The following is a 20,337-nucleotide window of genomic DNA, read 5'->3' on the forward strand; positions in this document are numbered from 1 at the left end:
TGGGAACCCCACCTCTCCAAACGTGACGTACCTTCTTGCAAAGGAAGGGAACACAGGAATAAATCTCCGTCTCCGCGTGCTAACGGTTATCTCTAACCGAACTCTTTACTTGTGATATATATGCCTGTGAGAGCCTTCGTGCTCGAGTTACTTGTATCATCATATAGGGTGCCTCACCTAGTTTGCATTAGGCTCACCTTTATATTCCGTAAAGCCTAACTTGCAAAGAAATAATTAAAACTTGTAGTAACCTATTCACCCCCCTCTAGGTTTACCATCTCTGAACTTTCAGCGTGCTAAGCAAGCTCATGGAGAATGTGCTGCAGCTATGGGACTAATTATATCCTTCCAAATGTTCTTTTCTATTTGGTGACTCATGCCCAATTATTGTAAAAGAAGAAGTGAGGTTGCATTTAGATGTCCCATCATTGGTCTTTGAGGAGAACTATTTGTGGATAACAACACCTGATGGCCGCATGACCAGATGGAAGTTACATAATCTTCAAGCACAGCTCACAAAACGCATACTGGTGTGGGCGATGGTAATCTTGCACAAGTTGGACGAGAAGTTTTTATTAAAGCAGTAGCTCAGATCCTCCCTATATATATTATGGAAGTGTTTAAATTGCCGTTCTCAGTTTGTGACGAACTTAACAAAGCTAGCCCATGACTTTTATTGAGGAGCTAAGGATGGAAAAAGGAAGAGTCATTGGCGTGCCTCGGAGAAGTTGCAGAAACCGAAATGTCAAGGTGGTCTTCGCTTTAGGAATTTCCGTATGTTTAACCAAGAACTTCTTGCAAGACAAGCATGTCAGTTTCTTACTAAAATCTGATAGTTTGTGTGCGCTGGTTTTAAAAGCCAAATAATATCCTAATGGGAGACCGGAAGATACTGTTTTTAGCGGGAATGCATCTTCAACATGGAATACAATTTCTTATGGTCTTGAACTTCTAAAGAAACGTTTGATTTGGAGAGTATGTAATGGGCATAGTATACGTATATGGAGGGATCCATGGATCCCAACACATGTATCTTATATATTGGGGTCGACCAAAGGAAGGTGCAGATTAAGGATTGTCTCAGAACTTACTGATCAATTTGGGTCATGGCGCGCGTATAGTTTTGTTGAACCAATACTTTATATTGATGGACATTGTTGAAATTATGAGATTGAACAAGATTGTCTGTTGATCAACTTGCTTGGGTATGTGAGAAGCACGACTTATTCATTGTGAAGAGTGATTATCGTTTCACTATGGAAGTAATTTGGAGACCATCCATTGAATCCACAAGCTCGACTTCCGAGGGTACAAAGAAAATCTGGGATTTAATATGGGAAAAGAAACATACCACTAAAAGTACAACATTTTGCATGACCTCTTGCTACAAATTCACTTCCTACTTGGCGGAACAAGTGCCGTCGAACTTTGGAGGTTACCTGATCAATTCCCTTTGTTTAGTATGGAGGTTGAGGAAAATTTCCACCCCTTTATTCGATGTCCGCTATTGATCCAACTATGCCTATATGGCAGAGGTGTGGCGTCTTCCACCCATAGAGAAAATTGTGAATACATGGATCGAGTAGAAGTTGGGTCCTCAATCTAATAAGGGACTCTTCAAGCAATGAAATATGTATGATCTTGCTAATCCTATGGCGTATCTGTAATGTCCGCAATGAAGTTGTCCATGATAAACCGTTGCTACCATGAGCTATCTCGTCGTTTTTTAGTGAGCTATCTGGAGTCCTAATAAATATCAAGTGTCATGCAACCGTGGATATCATGAATGGCAACTATATCTTAGATCAGGATGAGCAACATTTTCATGAGCATGTATACAATATTAGTAAACCACCTGTGCATTGGTCGCCTCCACTAGTTGGGTGGTGTAAGCTCAATGTTGACGGACCATTCGATCCTACAGGAGATGCATGAGCAGGGATGATTGCACGAGATCATGGTGGTAACATTATCTTCTCGGCGTGTTTACAACTTCAGTCATGCAGAGATCCATTGGGTTCAGAATTACATACGATCATGGAAGGTTTATCGCTTAGCATGAATTGGTGTAACTTGCCTATCTTAGTTGAAACTAACTATCTTGAGATGGCGAAGATGTTGAGGTCTGAAGGTGTGGATCGGTCCGTTCACGCACCAATGGTAGAAGAGATCAAGTCTCTACTGAAAGTCCATCAGACTTATGTTACTCATGTTAATCATAGTGAGAATAGCTCTAGTCATTTTTTAGCCAGTAATGCTAGAACTTCTCGTACCGCTTTATGGCTTTACTCTGGCACAGATGGTTTAGCAAGTTTGTGCTACCAAGGTTGTAATCCCTGATTTGAGTAATATAAGTTTCAGTTCGCAAAAAAAGGATTTAGCTGTGCTTTAAAAGAATATACTGTATATGTGTTCCATGTTAAAAAAATCCTGGAAAAAAATCGGTCCGTTGCCGAACACAAATACTTCTGAGTTGGGCCGACGAGTGCTGGATTTCACGCAGCAACCTATTCGGACGTGATCCCGGTAACCCAACAGGCCCGGAAGTGTAGCATTGTTGTGGAGGGCTCCCGAACGGGCCCTAAGCCTAATTATCTAAGCCACCGGCGCTCGCGCCGCCGCCAGCAGGTCGCCTCGCCAGCGCCGGAGACGGAGAGGCTACCGAGATTTACTCCTTCTCCAGCGCCGCGCGAAATTGAGCCTGCAGCCGCCCCGCAGGCGTTCCCCCACGCCTGGAGTTGCAATCGTCGGAGTTAATAAGCAGCGGCTTGCCTCTGCCGGCGGAGGTGTCGGTGCTCACGAGCGACAGGTCGCGTGGCGCACGAATACTACGGTACAGTCGTCAGAATTTATACTGTTTTTAGCTTTGACTCCGACGTGATTTGGCACTAGTTCTATGCTGTAACATTTCAACTCGCTGATTATCTATGTTCTGCCGCTGATTGGGTTCATGTGTATGTTCTGTCCCAGGAGGTGCAGCGTAAGATAAATCATGCTACTGAATTCGCGGCCGTTTTGTCGCTCCTCATTTACCTGCGTGCACAACCACGGGGATGCTAGCAATGCTTCTAGTAAGAAAACTTTCTGGAAAGGCTGTTTCAAAGTTCGATAAGGTTGTTGTGCTGAAACCGCCTAAGAGGCCATCAGGATCTACCGCCGGTACAGCGTTGGGTTCTACTAGTAAGATAGGCGACATCGAAAAGTTTGCTCGGCTGGTCCAGAGCTGTGCTGATGTTTGGTCTCTGAAGAAGCTCCATGCTCGTGTTTTGGCTCATGGATTTGGCTGGGATGTGGCACTTGGCTCTAAGATTCTTGGCTCCTATGCACATTTAGGAGCCTTGCCAGATTCAAGGCTTGTTTTTCAGAGGACTGTAAATGATGATCTTGCACTATGGAATTCTGCCATGGTCGATTATTTCAGAGCTGGTTACTTGGAAGAAGTTATTGCTTTGTACAGGAGATTGAAGTTGCATCGGGTTTGTTTGGATGGAAAAACTATTACCTTTGGTTTGAAGAGCTGCACCGAGCTCAGGAATTTGTTTCTGGGACAAGGATTGCATGTAGATTCTCTGAAGCTTGGCCTGAGTGCGGATAAATTTGTAGGTTCCTCCCTCATTGGGTTGTACTCCAAGCTTGGGAAGATGGATGATTCACACAAAGTGTTCGAAGACATCTCCGACAAGGATATTGTTGCTTACACTTCGATGATCTCTGGTTATTCTGATGTTGTGGATTCGATTGCGTGGAGTGCATTCGAAATTGCCGGTGATATGATAAGGAATGGCCTGGAAGTAAACCGTGTGACACTGGTAAGCTTATTGCAAGTTGCTGGGAATTTGGAAGCAATCCGAGAGGGTAAATCAGTGCACTGTTATTCCATAAGGAGAGGAATTGGTGTCTCAGATGAAGTCCTAGAGACAAGCCTTGTTGACATGTATGCTCGATGTGAAGCTTATGATTTGGCATCTGCCCTCTTGAAGAATTCAAACGGATCGGTGGCTTCATGGAATGCTGTGCTTTCTGGTCTGATCAGAACTCAACAGAGTTGGGATGCAATCCAGCATTTTTCTGTAATGCTGCATGACCATAAAGTAACTCCAGATTCAGTAACCTTTGCAAGTGTTCTTTCTGCCTGTGCTGAGCTATGCTATTCTGGCTATGCAGCTAGTATTCATGCCTACTTGATGAAAAGAACTATACCTATGGATCTCGTTTTGACCACTGCTCTTATTGAGGTGTACTCCAAGTGCAAAAGAGTTGCAAGATCAAGGCATCTCTTTGATCAACTGACGGTTAAAGACACAGTCTCCTATAACGCGATGCTATATGGTTATCTGCAAAACGGCATGGCAGACGAGGCCACCGCATTACTCAATCACATGATGAAGGAATGCATGGCACCAAATTCTGCAACTGTTCTTTGCCTGGTTGCAGCTTTTGCTGATCAAAGAGATTTAGTTAGAGGGATGTGGATTCACGGGGTCGCAATTAGACATGGCTTTTCTTCAGATATGGGTATTGCAAATCAAATTCTACATATGTATTCAATCTGTAGAGAAATAGTCGCGGCAAAGATTGTATTTGATTCATTGGAAAAGAGAAACTTGGTTTCATGGACAGCCATGATGAAGGGATTCTTATCATTGGGCCAAGGAGATGAGGTGGTTCGCTTATACCAATTAATGCAACAACATGGGGAGAAGCCTGACTCCATCACTCTTACCTATGCAGTTCAGGCCGTTTCTCAGCTTGGGCATCTGAAGGGTGTAAAACAAATACATTGTTTTGTTTACCATGCCTTTATTGAGAAAGATGCAATTATCGCAAATTCTTTGATAACTGCATATGCTAAATGTGGAAGGTTGGATTTATCAGAAGCTTTGTTCTATAGTTTGGAGCACAAAAACCTAGATTCATGGAATACAATGATCAGTGCTTATGGGATGCATGGATATTATATTAAGGTTCTTGAAATGTTTAAGAAGATGGTAGAGAAAAAAATTAAGCCTGATGAGCTATCATTCTCTTCTGTGCTTTCTGCCTGCAGCCATGCTGGTCTTGTTAAAGAGGGTTGGTCTATTTTTCAGTCAATGACCTCAGTGTATTCAGTTCATCCCCAAGAAGAGCATTATGGTTGCATTGTTGACTTATTGGGTCGGGCAGGGCATTTAGAAGAAGGATACAAGTTTCTAAAGCTATCCTTGTTAACTGATAAATCCAGCATATATCTTGCTCTACTCTCTGCTTGCAGAACTCACGGAAATACACTGCTTGGACATATTATTAGCAAAGAGATCCTTGAGCATGGACCACATAACCCAGGTACTTATGCTTTGATTTCAGATGTGTATGCTCAGGAAGGACAGTGGAATGAATCTGCTAATTTACGGGCCAGCACTAACGGAAGTGGTTTAAAGAAACTTCCTGGTTCCAGTTTGATGGAATCAGTGTAGGAAGCAATCAACCTGGGCAGAAAAAGGTGCATCAGGAATTCAGGATTGCACGTTGCTGTTAATGTTTTTGCCTCTCTGACCGTTTGGTTTGTAAACAGACAGAAGAGTTATGTTATATGTTGTAAAGTCAATCTTTTTAACCTTGTATTACCACTTCGGTCACTTTTTATGCTGGATTAGAAGGTGCCAGGGTTTCTCAAAAGAAGGTTTATAGATTTTGGTCAAAGTCAAACAATGTAAAGATTGACCAGGTTTATAAAAAAACTATTAACATCATCAATGTCAAATCAGTATCATTAAATACATAATGAAATGCAATTTCATATTATATTTGCATAGTATTAGAGTTCTCAATAGTCTTTTCTACAAGGTTGGTCAAAGTTAACATTACTTGAGTATTCAGGAAAAAATATGCATGTTGTTTTTGCGAACGGAGTTAGTATAAGATATCTAAGCGTGAATTTAGATTCCAGTTGTATTTCTTCTCTTTATGTGAATTTTTGTGTGGTTTACCCATTTCTTCTGTATAAGCTGTTAATGACATTTTCCGTATTGAGTGTTCATTGTTAGATGTAGTAACACGGAAACTGAAACTACATAATTGTATAGATTGCATGTCACATTACCTTCCCTTAACCCATTTTTGCTAGTTTGAAGATATGCTCTGTTATCTGATATGCACTGGGGTCTGGCAGGATGTCTTCATTGTGCCATTAGCATTGAAAAGGGTTATTACTGTAGTGGCAGGGGCAAAAGGGTTAAAATGAAATGGTATTAGTTCAACCAAGAAGCATGTCATACTTCAATTAGTCACTTTTTCTGGGTAAGCTATTAATATAATTTTTGTATAACAATCAATTGTAGTAGTAACGAAATTGAAACGGTACGGTCATGTTATATATACTTTTTAACTGTATAGGCTGCAAACAAGAATGATCAGCTTTCATATCTTCTTTGCTATCTCGTGACAACCTGCAACTTCCTTTCCTTGATGCTCATTTGCTCAATCCATTTTAGTACTTTCAAGGTATGCTATGTTATCCGATAGCGCCTGCTGATGTTTCACATGCCATCATCATTGAGAAATTGGAACCTACTATTAATTCAATTAAGAAACATGTCATACATCAATTGATCGATCAAAACTTAACCACAAACCTATTCTTTCCTGGGTTAAACTTTTGGGAATTGTGTATTTCCTTCCATGCAGGTTTGTTTAAGAATTTGCAAGAGTAACCTATTCTTAGTGAGGCGAGTCACAATAAGGCACAGCAATTTGCATTTACTTTAATAACCACAATCTGTGTAGCCTTTGGTCAGTTGTGGGCTTGTCATACTTGCTCAGAGTATTGCTGATTTTCTTATCGAATTCCGCTAGTACCCTTGTGTGCAACTTGGATGATGCATTAAAGCTTCACAATGTCAACTCAGTGACACACGGAATTCTCAAATAATACCAGTCTTCCTTCCGAGCCTACTGCATTACACCCATGCATTGTGAATTTTCTGTGCTATTTTCACATCGTCACTTGTCCAGGATCAGGTTGTTGCATTAACATTCAAGTTTGGATACAAGCAGCATTCCTGAATCCTCACAGGCATATGTGGTTATCCAAGAGCTTAGGTAAAGTATTATTAGTTCAATTGATCTCTAGTATACCTTATTGCTGAGTTTTCTTCCCTATATTCCTTGCAGCGTACGGCTTAAAAGAGGCGCGACATTTGTTTTGTAACTCAACTTCTCATGTTATTGCAGAAGTGGCACGCCTGAAGTCAAACAGGAAAGAATAGCAGGAATCTACTTTATGGAGATCCTAAGAGGCTTACACTATAGGGTACTGATCTTATATTACATTGCCGAAATGCTACTTCCTGTATTAGTATTTTTTCCTTTCTAAACTGTACCTTCTCATAGGGAGTGCAAGCCTGAATCCAGCATTCTCTGTTGATTCTTTCAGAAGCAGTTTTTTCCTGCCACATCGTTGAATGCTGATTTTCGTTGCTACACCAGTCAATGGAGACATGACTTCTGTCCAGATTACCAAAGCCTCGGATGGCTCAAGCAGAACGTCCCTAGAGTCTTAATCATGGCTTTAACTGCAACATAAGCTGTCGATTTTGGTAAGGTACTAAAGCACTTCCCTCCTGTTAGCACCATATAAGCATTTCCCTCCCGTTGCCACTCTACAGCTTGGTACAGAAATCGTTAGCTCTAGTTTTGGATGGAATCCTGCTTATGTTTATATCCCTTTCTCCTCCATTGTGTGTACTGGTAAAATGCTGGACCATGCATCAATCTTGAACAATATCATGGGGGCATTTGACCGCAGGTGACATTCACACATCCGAAGGTTCTGCTACAATTGATTAGACGAAATCAAGACTTATTTCTTTCTCAAAAGGTGAGAATTGATACTACATGAAAATGATGTTTGAACCAAGTTTACTCGTCCAAATCTCTTATCTACATGTTTTGTTCTCCCCACCAGTAGATTCTAGCTACTCATAGTGGTAACGCTTGTCTTTTCATGCTTAGCATTTTCGCATATATGGAGCAGCAGACTCATATATTGCAAATAATTGCATGACTCTGCTGGCATTCAGAAGAATGGTATCTTGAAAGTTTCAAAAAAAAAAAAAGTGAATACATACACATGCTATCCACATATCTGCAGAGTTGTGCTAGATAATATGTTATTCCCTCCATTCCATAATTCTTGTCATGATTGTAGTTAAAGTTTGAACTAAAACAAACGACAGGAATTATGGAACGGAGGGAGTACTATATTGTAGGCTACACAAAAATCGTGGCTTTGGATAGACAAAAAATAACTCATCTTTCCTTACAAAACATTTGTCTTTTTTGTGCATATCACATATGAAAAGATATTTGGATGAAACTTTGGTTGTACAAACTATACGCTTGTCAGTTTTCTTATCAGAATATTTGGAGACCTAATTAGAATCAACTTTTCAAAATAAAATAAATAGAAAGCGAGATCAGTGGAGCTTGGGGGCTACAAATGATTTCAAAGATTGATGGACTAATTATTAAACAAATAGCAAAGGAACATAGTATTGGGGCAACTCATCTTAAAATGAATTGGAGTACATAGTTCAGATATATGAAAATGATGAACATTTATGTGTTATTACGGCTGGCTTGCGCACCAGTAGAGCTTTTGGGATGTTAGCTGCCATTTCTAAGACACAGACACTTCTGTAGATGGTGAGCTTCTGACCGCCTCTAGGCAGAGGCTGGACTTGGCGTGCAAGATGATCCCAAACACCTCGCTCATGTCCAGTGTCTCCGGGCCTGCCCCGGCCGGAATCGCCCAGTCAAAGTGGTACAAGAGGTTAGCCAGCACGAGCTCGATGGTGTTGGTGGCGAACAGGGCTCCGGGGCACTGCCTACGGCCTGCTCCAAACGGGATGAACTCCATCTGTGCCCCCTGCTTGTACTCCACGCTGGTGGCGCCTGTCTCCTCGAACCTCTCCGGCCTGAACTCCTCCGCGTCCTCCCCCCAGTGTGCCGGGTCCCTCCCTACCGCAAAGGCGTTTATGGTGACATGGGTGCCCTTTGGTATGGCGTAGCCCATGACCTCGCAATTTTGCAGGCTCGCCCGGTGGATCAGCGCCGCGGCGGGGTGCAGCCTTAGCGTCTCCTTGATAACCATCCTGAGGTAGCGGAGGTCGCGGAGGTCTGCATTCGTGACCGTGGATCTGCCCTTTCCCAGCCTCTCTTGGACTTCGAGTTTTGCCCTTGCCATCGTTTGCGGGTTGTGGATGAGCTCCGCCATGGCCCATTCTAATGTAGCAGCCGTGGTGTCGGTACCAGCTCCAAATATGTCCTGGAATCATGATACTGATATATATTCTGGGAGCTTCAATAGATATTCCAAAGTGGGAAATGCTCATCTGATCCCGAGCATAGCTGCTCCTGGAACGATGACCAATCACATCGCGTAGATCCTTGTATTTTTCTTTGTATCTGAGATAGCTGTGTGACATTTGGTACAGTGGCATGGCTCATGTCTGCCAAGAAATAAATGTAGGAGAGCGGAGATGCCGTCTCTCACGCCGTCAGCCTAAAGTTCATCTCATTCTTAGTCCCTGCCGCTGCCAATCACTTCAGCTACTCCCGTCTAGTAAGCCATACTCTCAAGCGCTCGTCGGCCCGTGCTATCTCATTCTCAGCCGGTATAAGTTTAGCCACAGGTCAAAAACAATTGCGCCGCATGTTAACACCGGTAGCCGGTTGGCAAAGCTGGAGTCGCCGACGGTCTGGGAGGCCTGCCGCTAGCTACCTGGTGCTCCCTTGCGTGTTGGGGTCCGCTCCAAGCTGGTTCTTGAGCTGAAGTGTTCTGTTGTGGTCTCCTGCACCTGGACAGATTGGAGCAAGAGCAGCTCGTTGAGGATGGATTTTATGGAGTCGATCGAGGTTAGATCGAAGCCTGCCATGGCAAATTCTGGGCACGCCCGACTGCTCTTGGAGGAGGATGAAAACGCTTGTTTGAGCCCCACTCGAATCTGCAGACCCAGGGTTGACTCTGCTGCCACCACAATCTCCTCCACGACAGCGGCCGTATGCACGCCGCACCATCCTGTCCAGTTCCATGGGAGCCAAGCTCTCTCCGGCGGTTTCGCAATCCGGGATCTTGCTACAGAATCGTCAGACAAGCTCCTAGAACATCTGCCCGAAACCAACCGCATAGCAAAATTGCAGCGCACATCAAGATACCTGGCTACTGGATTCAGAGGCAAATACATCTGCTTTCCCTCCCTCCGCGGCGTTCTCCAGATCGCCTCCTCCGCCAGCCGGAGCTAGGGGAACTTTCCCCTGTCGCTCCGATTCATTCTATGCAGAAAACCGACCATGGGACCCCGCCTCCACTAAGAATCCAGATTCTGTACCACGGGTCCATCATCCCAGCTCACTTGTACCACCCGAACAGATCAATCACGTCTATGCCCCGCTCCACTGTAGCCCATCGTAACCTACGCGTATCGTCCTGTCCCTCCCCTTTTCTCAGGGATGTATCTGACATTTTCTATGCCTGTAGGCACACATCTCCACAAGAATGGACGGTCCAAAAAACGTGTGCAGTTGAGCCCGGGACCAGAAACACCTCGTCCTTCCAAAGTGATACTATGAGGAATTGAGGAAGGGTTCGCTTACGAAGATGAGGGCGCCGATGATCTCCGACGTCAGGGGTAAGCGGAGAGTGTCTTCCTTCTGCAGCCTGAGGAGCACATCGAGCAGGTCTTCGTCGTCTCTTATGGCAGCGGTGCTTGGTTTCTTCTGCTTGCGCTCCTCGATGATGTCTCCTAGGATTCTGTGCACCCGGGTGTTGTGGATATACTTCATAGGTATACCATCGACATGGTCCGATTCCGGCAAGCCCGGGTGGCCCACCGATGGTGGTGATGGCATATGGTCCACCGGGCAGCCCAGTTGTTGTTGATCAAGATGGAAGATGTCCAACCCAGGAACAAGGAGTCGGATCCGAACCGCCCTACGAAGGTAGCCGGATCCGAGCCGCCCTACAGAGGTACCCGGATCCTAACCGCCCTAGGAAGGTAGCCGGATCCGAACCGCCTTACAGAGGTACCCGGATCCGAACCGACCTACAGAGGTACCCGGATCCGAAGAGGTCTATGCCAGGAGTCAGATCCGTGAAGGCCCATGAGGAACCCGGATCCAGTACGACGTAGATGGAAGGCGGATCCTTGACGTACACGGCAAGACATTGTACCGTAGTTAGGCAACCTGTAATCCGGTAGGACTCTCCATGTAAACCCTAGATCCGTGCGCCTATATAAGCCGGATCCCGGGAGCCCTGAGGGGAGATCTCGAGCTAGAAGCGAGAGAACCACAACTCATTGTAACTACGCGAAAGCGCCCAGATAATTCCAGACAAGCAGCAGTAGGCCCTGTCATCGTGCAGGTGTTCCGAAGCTGGGTAAATCGCGTACCACCGTCCCGAGAGCACTCCGCCCTATGGCCCCTACTTCTTCTCCCCCTCGTGAGGATCCCTCCTCCGAGGTACCGTCGATTAGGCAACGACAGTTGGCGCCCACCGTGGGCCCTGCGGCGTCTGGAGGCCGGAACCGGGCGGGTTCCACATCTTCATCTGCGAGACCGTTGATTTCGACGGAAACGCACTGGTAAGTAATGAAGCTACGACCGCCACCGAGCAGGACGGAGCTGCAAAGATCCGATCCGAGTCGCTGGAGCTTTCCACGGAAGAATCCGCCTTAGACCTGGAAATTTCAAATTCTGGTTTTGGTAGCCGGATCCGCGCCTACGTTTTTGGTAGTCGGATCCGCACCTACGTTTTTGGTAGTCGGATCCGCACCTACGTTTTTGGTTGCCCGGATCCGCGCCTACGTTTTTGGTAGTCGGATCCGCGCCTATATTTTTGGTTGCCAGATCCGCGCCTACTTTTTTGTAGTAGTCGGATCCGCACCTTTATTTTTGGTAGCCGGATTCGCACATATATTTTGGTAACCGGATACACACCTAATTATTGGTAGTCGGATCCGTACCTTTTATTTTGGTGATCGAATTCGCAGCGCACCAGCTCGATGGAAAGCAAAGCGAAAAAACCAAGGCGGAGACATACGCGCCGATGTTGCATGGAATACAGGGACCAAGGCGGAAACTTGTATTTGCCTAAACATGCAGCTTTGTTGGCTTCACTTTCCGTCATTGGTGAGATGGTCGACATGGAACCAAGGAATAATCAGTTTGCGAAAGTGAAGTAAGGCTTCACGTAAGGACCAGGGACACTGCGTGCATGGATCCGAAGCCAAAAAGCATGTGTGTTACTATTCCGGCTAAAATTGGCTTCGTTGCACGGCTCCGCGTCAGGCTTTTGCACGGATTCTTTCCGGCTTCTCTCGTGATCGGCTGTCACGGCTGAACTGATGGACGGCTATGTCTTCATATTTTTGCTACCTACGGCTTCATCTTCGTCGCGCACTATTTCAACTTCGTAATAGAGCAGCTTCATCGTCATCGTGGAATACACTTAGCCGCCTCGATTTTTATCGTGGCCGGATATGTCTTCTGCGTAAATAACGTTGACTCCGCTCCAAACAGCTAAGTCCCTATTTATATTTAATATTTTAAAATTTAATGATCATGAGATTGAGATTGGTTTACTCATGTCTGAGTCTTTTACCGCTCTCACTATTGATCATATATTTTCCACGATTTGCCTCGCGCTCGTGAAAAACTTTGTACTGTTTTTGCCGCCTAAGGCTCCAGTACGCTACAAAATTTCCGCCTTCAGGCGTTAGCTTGAGTTTTCTGGCCTACATGTTTTCTGTTGTTTATATGTGGATTCCTTAGTAGTGACATTTCGGTACTTAAAACCGGCCTCTGTTTCTGAGGTTCTTGATTGTTTCGCTATTAAGCGCTATCGCCTCAGCAGATGTTCTGTGTTTAAAGTTTGCCGTCTCGCGAAAAGTCAAGCATATAAACCAGAAGAACGGATAAACCAGCACTTGCTTAAAACATATAAATTACATTAACTGTTCAAGATAGTCGAGTTTTTTCCGCCTTGACAGTTTTATGTTGTTCAACTGCTGTATAGTTTCAGCTTTAAAACATTTGTTCAAAGGCCGTTTTTGTTCCGCCTTACATTTGTTCATTGAACATGATCAAAGAAACAATTTAATACAAATATGTCTTTTTGTGTTTATATATCAGGTACATGATGCTTGGACCTTCAACAGTCCTCGAACTAAGGTGTTTTCAAGCAGACCTAGCAATCGCGAGAAGCCCAGGGGAAGCTAGCCGGATCCATATGAGATAAGGTTAGGCGGATCCGTAGCATGCACAGCTGGAAAAGCAACTTGAGTCTTGATTCCGCTATGCTTAGCCGGAACCAACCCTCGGGGGCTGCGATTTTGATCTTAAGTGAAAAGTGTGTTTCCTTTCGAGTATTAGTGCTGGAAATTTCCGCCTAGATGCTTGGGATTTACACTATTCCTTGGTCACATATAAAGATAAAGCTACTCTAAGAGCTCCAAGCCGGATTTTCAAGTAATTTCACCTTGGCGCTCGGGGGCTACATCGATGAAGTTCTCTTTGGAGCAACTAACCGAAAAATTTCCACCTTAACGCTTGGGGGCTAAGTTTCTGAGCATCGAGTCTCCTTGGAGCAAGCCGACTCAACGCTCGGGGGCTACATACATATGGTTATGTCAAGAAAAATTTCAAAGATGGCGAAAATCTGGCTAACTAGTCGGATCCACACCTAATTTTTGGTAGTCGGATTCGCACCTCAATTTTTGGTAGCCGGATCTGCACCTAATTTTTTGGTAGCCGGATCCGCACCTCAATTTTTGGTAGCCGGATCCGCACCTAATTTTTTGTTAGTCGGATCCGCACCTATATTTTTGGGTAGTCGGATCCACACCTATATTTTGGCTAGTCAGATCCGAACCTACATTTGGCTAGTCGGATCCATACCGAAGATTACGTTGGATGGTGTCTTCGAAGAATCTGACCTTTGGATCATGAAGTTTCCGACCAATACTTGGTTGGAGATATGAAGTTTGGAGTCCTTCAAGATTCTCTATTATTCATTCCAGCCAAAGGATGAAGATACATGCGCAAGCTGAGCTGGATGGAAGAACGGTGAATCTTGAAGAACTCCGGGGGCTACTGTTGTGGATATACTTCATAGGTATACCATCGACATGGTCCGATTCCGGCAAGCCCGGGTGGCCCACCGATGGTGGTGATGGCATATGGTCCACCGGGCAGACCAGTTGTTGTTGATCAAGATGGAAGATGTCCAACCCAGGAACAAGGAGTCGGATCCGAACCGCCCTACGAAGGTAGCCGGATCCGAGCCGCCCTACAGAGGTACCCGGATCCTAACCGCCCTAGGAAGGTAGCCGGATCCGAACCGCCCTACAGAGGTACCCGGATCCGAACCGACCTACAGAGGTACCCGGATCCGAAGAGGTCTATGCCAGGAGTCAGATCCGTGAAGGCCCATGAGGAACCCGGATCCAGTACGACGTAGATGGAAGGCGGATCCTTGACGTACACGGCAAGACATTGTACCGTAGTTAGGCAACCTGTAATCCGGTAGGACTCTCCATGTAAACCCTAGATCCGTGCGCCTATATAAGCCGGATCCCGGGAGCCCTGAGGGGAGATCTCGAGCTAGAAGCGAGAGAACCACAACTCATTGTAACTACGCGAAAGCGCCCAGATAATTCCAGACAAGCAGCAGTAGGCCCTGTCATCGTGTAGGTGTTCCGAATCTGGATAAATCGCGTACCACCGTCCCGAGAGCACTCCGCCCTAGCCCCTACTTGTTCTCCCCCTCGTGAGGATCCCTCCTCCGAGGTACCGTCGATTAGGCAACGACACCGGGCGTGGCTCCTCCTCATGTCGCGTTCGTTGCCGCTCAGCCACCGCACCAGCCGAGACGATGGGAACAGGTCCACCAGGCTGAACCCTCCCAGAAGCATAGTCATCCTGTCGAGCTCCCGGAGGTACTCCTCCTGCTGCGGGCACTTGCCACCGAACGCCGCCCTCGCGATGACATTGCTCGTCAGCTTGGCCAGTGCCTCGCCGAGGTTGAAGACCGAAGACGCGGCGGCAGCGACGGACTCGATGAGGTACGTCACCTCGTCCTGCTTGATGGACTCGATACGCCACACCTGCCTCGTGCTGAGAAGCTCGACGATGCAAACCTTGCGCATCTGCCGCCAGTGCTCGCCGTAGGGCGCGAAGAGGAGGCCTTTGCCACCGGAGCTGACGATGTCCAGCGTGGGGCCGCTCGGACGGGTCGCCATGGCCAGATCGTTTGTCTTCAGCACCTCCATGGCAGCCTCAGGGGTGGACGCGATCACGGTGGGCACCTCGCCGAGGTGGTGGAGGCTGCCGATGACGGGAAGGTTCCATGGACCTGGGGGAAGCTTGGCTCCGGTGTCCTTACCACCCAGAGCCTGCCTCAGAACCAGCGAGAAGAGAATCGTGGCTAAGGCGATCAAGCCGAAGCTGCCGTAAGAGAGCTGGTCCATGTCCATGGCCTCTGACTGCCGAGCTTGGTCTCCAGTCAAACTACGGCTGGGCTAGCTGGATGAAGGCAAGGAATTTTATCTTATACAGTATTGCAAAGTGTAGATGCAGACGCTGGGTTAAAGTAATGCAAGAAACGGAACAAGTCGCTCTCTGGCTGCCAATACACCTCGGGAAATCCATACAGATATATAGACAGAAATGACAACAACGGCGGCTGAAAATCCAACACGCGGCGCATTTGACACTTACAAACTTGTGGTACTTTCAATAATGCTTATAAATTTAGTGGATCAAATACGATTTTGCTAGTAAACTGAGATTTACCTTAGAGCTCAATAGAATCTGCAGCCGTTGAAATCGCGCCAAGATTTGTGCATCGTCTTCTACCTTGCACACACCGAGCGGGAGGAGGGAGGAGGGAGCGTGTGGGCGAACGTCCGCCGAGCCGGAGCTGTTGACGGCGCGGCTGGCCGTGGCGGGGACGACGACGATGAGGATGAACTTTAGGGTGCGGGGTGCCAGCGCCGGAGAAGAAGAGGGCGGGGCTTAGAGGGATGGCCGGGGCGGCGGTGGACCAGCGGAGGGGGGGGGGGGGGGGGGGAGGGGGGAGCTTGGGGGCAGCGAGGTGTGTGGCAGCACACCGGCCGCGAGCGGGGTGGATGGCGGTCTGGCCGGCGGTGGTTGCTTGGGAAGCCGGAGTTAGAGAAGACAGATCCGATCAAATATAAAATATAAAGCATCTACAATTTTAACGAATATACTACGAAGAATACATCAATACATCTTACACTAAATCTACTAATACCGATCTTAAATGTTAATATTTTTATGAGTGTGACTATTTTTGAATCGACTAAGAAATAACTTCGTTCTCAATGATTCACCAAATCTTAATTGCAAGTTATATTGCAACTCATGACTAACCTAAATCACGATGCAAATCAAATAACGTAAGACAAAGCTAGTTCTCAAGCAAATCCCTATTTCTATATTATTTTATATACGAGTTGGTGATGGTGGTACATTATTTGAAACTTCCGGACCATCCGATTTTAGCTCGATGTCTCCGCTAAAAACCCATCCGTCCAGTCCACTTTGTTAGCGCGAAAAAGCACGGTGTCAATCATCCCTATTCTTTCCTTTCTTACGCTGACATAACAATCAAAATCTTCCCTAGCCATCACGGTACGAAAAAATAATCAGAAGCCATCATTTATAACATTATATCAACGACGTGTTTAAAAAAAGCTATATCAACGACGATATCAATCACCCATTCTTTCCTTAAACATCGGGACCCTTTCATCTTACTACCTAAGAGCATCTACAACAGTTAGATGTCAAGAATGACTTCTTACATGGTGACCGACAGGAAGAAACATACATGGAGATATCACCAGATTTTGGTACCTCACAAACCACATGAAAGGTATGCAGGCTGAAGAGATCCCGATTCTTGCAGTCTATGTGGATGATATTATCATCGCTGGAGATGACCAGGAGGAAATAAAGAGATTGAATGAGTGTTTGAGCAACGAGTTTGAGGTGAAATATTTGGGCAACCTTAAATACTTCCTTGGCATAGAAATGGCCCGGACAGAGAAGGAAATATCTTTGTGTCAAAGAAAATACACCTTGGGCCTCTTGAGTGACATGGGCATGATGGGATGTCGTGCAACCCCTGCCCCAGTTGAACAAAATCACCAAGTGATCCAGTGAATAATGATTAATGAAGATTATCAAAAATTAGCTGGGAGGCTATTATACTTGTGTCATACTAGACTTGATGTTACATATGTCATGGTTGTTGTGAGCAGATACATGCATGAGCCAAGAAGTGGACATCTTGATATAGTGCACAAAATCTTAAAATACCTGAAGGGGACACCGGGAAAGGGGTTGTGGTTTGCAAAGAGCGACATCTTGAGATGGATGGCTATAGTGATTCTTATTGGGCTGATTATTAAGATGATAGAAAATCAACGTTGGGCTATTGTGAGTTTGTCGGAGGAAATTTGATCTCATGGAGAAGCAAGAAAACAAATAGTTGTGTCTAGATCAACGGCAGAAGTTGAATATAGAGCTTTATCTCAAGGGGTGAGTGAGATGCCCTAGGTAAAGTAGCTTCTGAGTGAGTTAAAACTTCAGAAAGGGATCCTTGAGAGTGTGGTGTGACAATCCGTCAGCCATAAAGTACCTTCTGAGTGAGTTAAAACTTCCGAGAAGGGACCCTTGAGAGTGTGGTGTGACAATCAATCAGCCATAAGTATTGCAAATAATCTAGTTCAATATGATAGGAAAAAACATGTGAAAATTAATCGTTTCTTCATCAAGGAGAAACTCGATGCTGGGATGATCAACCTTACTCATGTCAGCTATGGACAGCAGATTGGAGATTGTTTGACAAAGGGGCTGGAGACAAAGGACTGTAACTTGGCATGTGACAAGATGGGGGGATTGATAGGTATCTACCACGCATCTTGAGAGGGACACTGAACAAATTTCTGGCCCAAGAGGCCCAAACCCATGTGACCTATAAAAGGAAGGGGTTGATGGAGACCAAAACCTAACACGACTGAACAAGTTTCAGTGATGTTTGAGAGCGAATAGAGAAGAGCCTCTCTTGTAAGCACAATCTTAAAGGATAACAATCAATTGATGGAGTTTTTTTTTTTCGAAATTGGGACGGAGCATATATAGTCCCATCCTCTATATCAATTGATGCACACAATTGCTTTATGGCATAATTTCATAGGTTCAGAGTATTATTACATCTCAAAGTATTACATATGAATTGATGGAGTACATAATTGAAAGATATGAAAGGATGGACACTATACTTTTATGTATTATTACGGTTTGCCCAACTAGTAAAGGTTGTGGGATGTTAGCTGCCATTTCTAAGACACGCACACTAGTGCTTCTGTAGAGTGCGAGCTTCTGACCGCCTCCGCGCAGAGGCTGGACTTGGGGCGCAAGACGATCCCAAACACCTCGCTCATGTCCAGCGCGTCCGGGCCCGCCCCATACGGAACTGCCCAGTCGAAGTGGTACAAGAGGTTAGCCAGCACGAGCTCGATGGTGGTGGTGGCGAACAGGGCTCCTGGGCACTGCCTACGGCCCGCTCCAAACGGGATGAACTCCATCTGCGTCCCCTGCTTGTACTCTACGCTGCTGGCGCCGCTCTCCTCGAACCGCTCCGGCAAGAACTCGGCCGCGTCCTTCCCCCAGTGCGTCGGGTCCCTCCCTACCGCGAAGGCGTTTATCGTGAAAGTGGTGCCCTTGGGTATGTCGTAGCCCATGACCTGGCAATTCTGCTGGCTCGACCGGTGGATGAGCGCCGAGGCGGGGTGAAGCCTTAGCGTCTCCTTGATAACCATACGGAGGTAGCGGAGGTCGCCGAGGTCTGCGCTCGTGACCGTGGATCTCCCCTTTCCCAGCCTCTCTCGGACTTCGAGTTTCGCCCTTGCCATCACATGCGGGTTGCGGATGAGCTCTGCCATGGCCCATTCTAACGTAACAGCCGTGGTGTCGGTAGCAGCTCCAAATATGTCCTGGAATCATGATACAGATATATATTCTGGGAGCTTCAATGGATGTTCCAAGGTGATACTATGAGAGGAAGGGTTCGCTTACGAAGATGACGGCGCCGATGATCTCCGACGTCAGGGGTAAGCGGAGAGTGTCTTCCTTCTGCAGCCTGAGGAGCACATCGAGCAGGTCTTCGTCGTCTCTTTTGGCAGCGGTGCTTGGTTTCTTCTGCTTGCGCTCCTCGATGATGTCTCCCAGGATTCTGTGCACCCGGGCGTGGCTCCTCCTCATGTCGCGCTCGTTGCCGCTCAGCCACCGCACCAGCAGAGACGACGGGAACAGGTCCACCAGGCTGAAGCCTCCCAGGAGATTAGTCATCCTTTCGAGCTCCCGGAGGTACTCCTCCTGCTGCGGGCACTTGCTGCCGAACGCCGCCCTCGCGATGACGTTGCTCGTCAGCTTGGCCAGCGCCTCGCCGAGTTTGACGACCGAAGGCGCAGCAGCGACGGACCCGACGAGGTACGCCACCTCGTCCTGAATGATGGACGCGATACGCCACACCTGCCTCGTGCTGAGAAGCTCCACCACGCATACCTTGCGCATTTGCCGCCAGTGCTCGCCGTAGGGCGCGAAGATGAGGCCTTTGCCGCCGGAGCTGATAGCGTCCACCGTGGGGCCGCTCGGACGGATCGCCAAGGCCAGGTCGTTCGTCTTCAGTACCTCCATGGCAGCCTCGGGAGTGGATGCGATAACCGTGGAAACCTCGCCGAGCTTGAGCAGCATCAGCGGGCCGTGCCGGCGCGACAGGCTGAGCAAGGCGCGGTGCGCCAGCAGCTTCGTGCTGGCGAGGTGGTGGAGGCTGCCGATGACGGGAAGGTTCCATGGACCTGGGGGAAGCTTGACTCCGGTGTCCTTACCACCCAGAGCCAGCCTTAGAACCAGCGAGAAGAGTATCGTGGCTATGGCGATCGAGCCGAAGCTTCCGTAAGAGAGCTGCTCCATGTCCATGGCGACTGGATGACGAGCTTGACCCAGTCAAATTAACTACGTGCTGTTTGCTGGATGCTGGCAATGAAATTTACGTGTTATTATATTTATAGTGAGGTTTACGGAGTAGATGCCAAGATGCAGATGCTCTCAACTTGACATATTATATAATTTCAAAAACAAATTGACATATTATATGGAGGAGGGCCTATTCTAGATATAACTTGTGTCCGTTTTAATTTGTTTGCGTCGAACACGGACATAAACATGGCTTCTCTTTTTAACGTGTATATGTCCCCAAACGCAGCGTCC

General features: G+C 46.7%; 3 protein-coding genes and 1 long non-coding RNA gene across 5 annotated transcripts; 2 read left to right on the forward strand and 2 right to left on the reverse strand.

The window, feature by feature from the left end:
• Window positions 1-2,555: 2,555 nt before the first annotated feature.
• Window positions 2,556-5,620, forward strand: LOC127332533 (pentatricopeptide repeat-containing protein At4g21300). Of its 2 annotated transcripts, none has more exons than XM_051358842.1 (2): window positions 2,556-2,833; window positions 2,971-5,620. In XM_051358842.1, exon 2 carries the CDS (start codon window positions 3,054-3,056, stop codon window positions 5,451-5,453), a length of 2,400 nt encoding a protein of 799 aa, XP_051214802.1. In that variant the 5' UTR covers window positions 2,556-2,833; window positions 2,971-3,053; the 3' UTR covers window positions 5,454-5,620. The 2 variants fall into 2 exon arrangements, with proteins under 2 accessions (XP_051214802.1, XP_051214803.1); XM_051358843.1 differs by having other exon boundaries at window positions 2,980-5,620.
• A 1,532-nt stretch (window positions 5,621-7,152) lies between these two features.
• On the forward strand, window positions 7,153-9,545 carry LOC127332536 (uncharacterized). Its single transcript, XR_011743423.1, has 3 exons — window positions 7,153-7,288; window positions 7,369-7,855; window positions 8,680-9,545. It is a non-coding gene; the product is annotated as an uncharacterized lncRNA (long non-coding RNA).
• Window positions 8,460-15,576, reverse strand: LOC127332535 (desmethyl-deoxy-podophyllotoxin synthase). Its single transcript, XM_051358846.2, has 4 exons — window positions 14,846-15,576; window positions 12,641-12,644; window positions 10,633-10,789; window positions 8,460-9,304 (listed from the first exon to the last, which is right to left on the reverse strand). The coding sequence occupies exons 1-4, from the start codon at window positions 15,510-15,512 to the stop codon at window positions 8,657-8,659; spliced, it is 1,476 nt and encodes a 491-aa protein (XP_051214806.1). The 5' UTR covers window positions 15,513-15,576; the 3' UTR covers window positions 8,460-8,656.
• A 2,648-nt stretch (window positions 15,577-18,224) lies between these two features.
• Window positions 18,225-20,115, reverse strand: LOC127332534 (desmethyl-deoxy-podophyllotoxin synthase). The gene is made up of 2 exons (XM_051358845.2): window positions 19,144-20,115; window positions 18,225-19,061 (listed from the first exon to the last, which is right to left on the reverse strand). The coding sequence occupies exons 1-2, from the start codon at window positions 20,044-20,046 to the stop codon at window positions 18,408-18,410; spliced, it is 1,557 nt and encodes a 518-aa protein (XP_051214805.1). The 5' UTR covers window positions 20,047-20,115; the 3' UTR covers window positions 18,225-18,407.
• Window positions 20,116-20,337: the final 222 nt, after the last annotated feature.

This window comes from Lolium perenne, chromosome 4, assembly GCF_019359855.2.
Source record: "Lolium perenne isolate Kyuss_39 chromosome 4, Kyuss_2.0, whole genome shotgun sequence".
NCBI classification, from domain to species: Eukaryota; Viridiplantae; Streptophyta; class Magnoliopsida; order Poales; family Poaceae; genus Lolium; species Lolium perenne.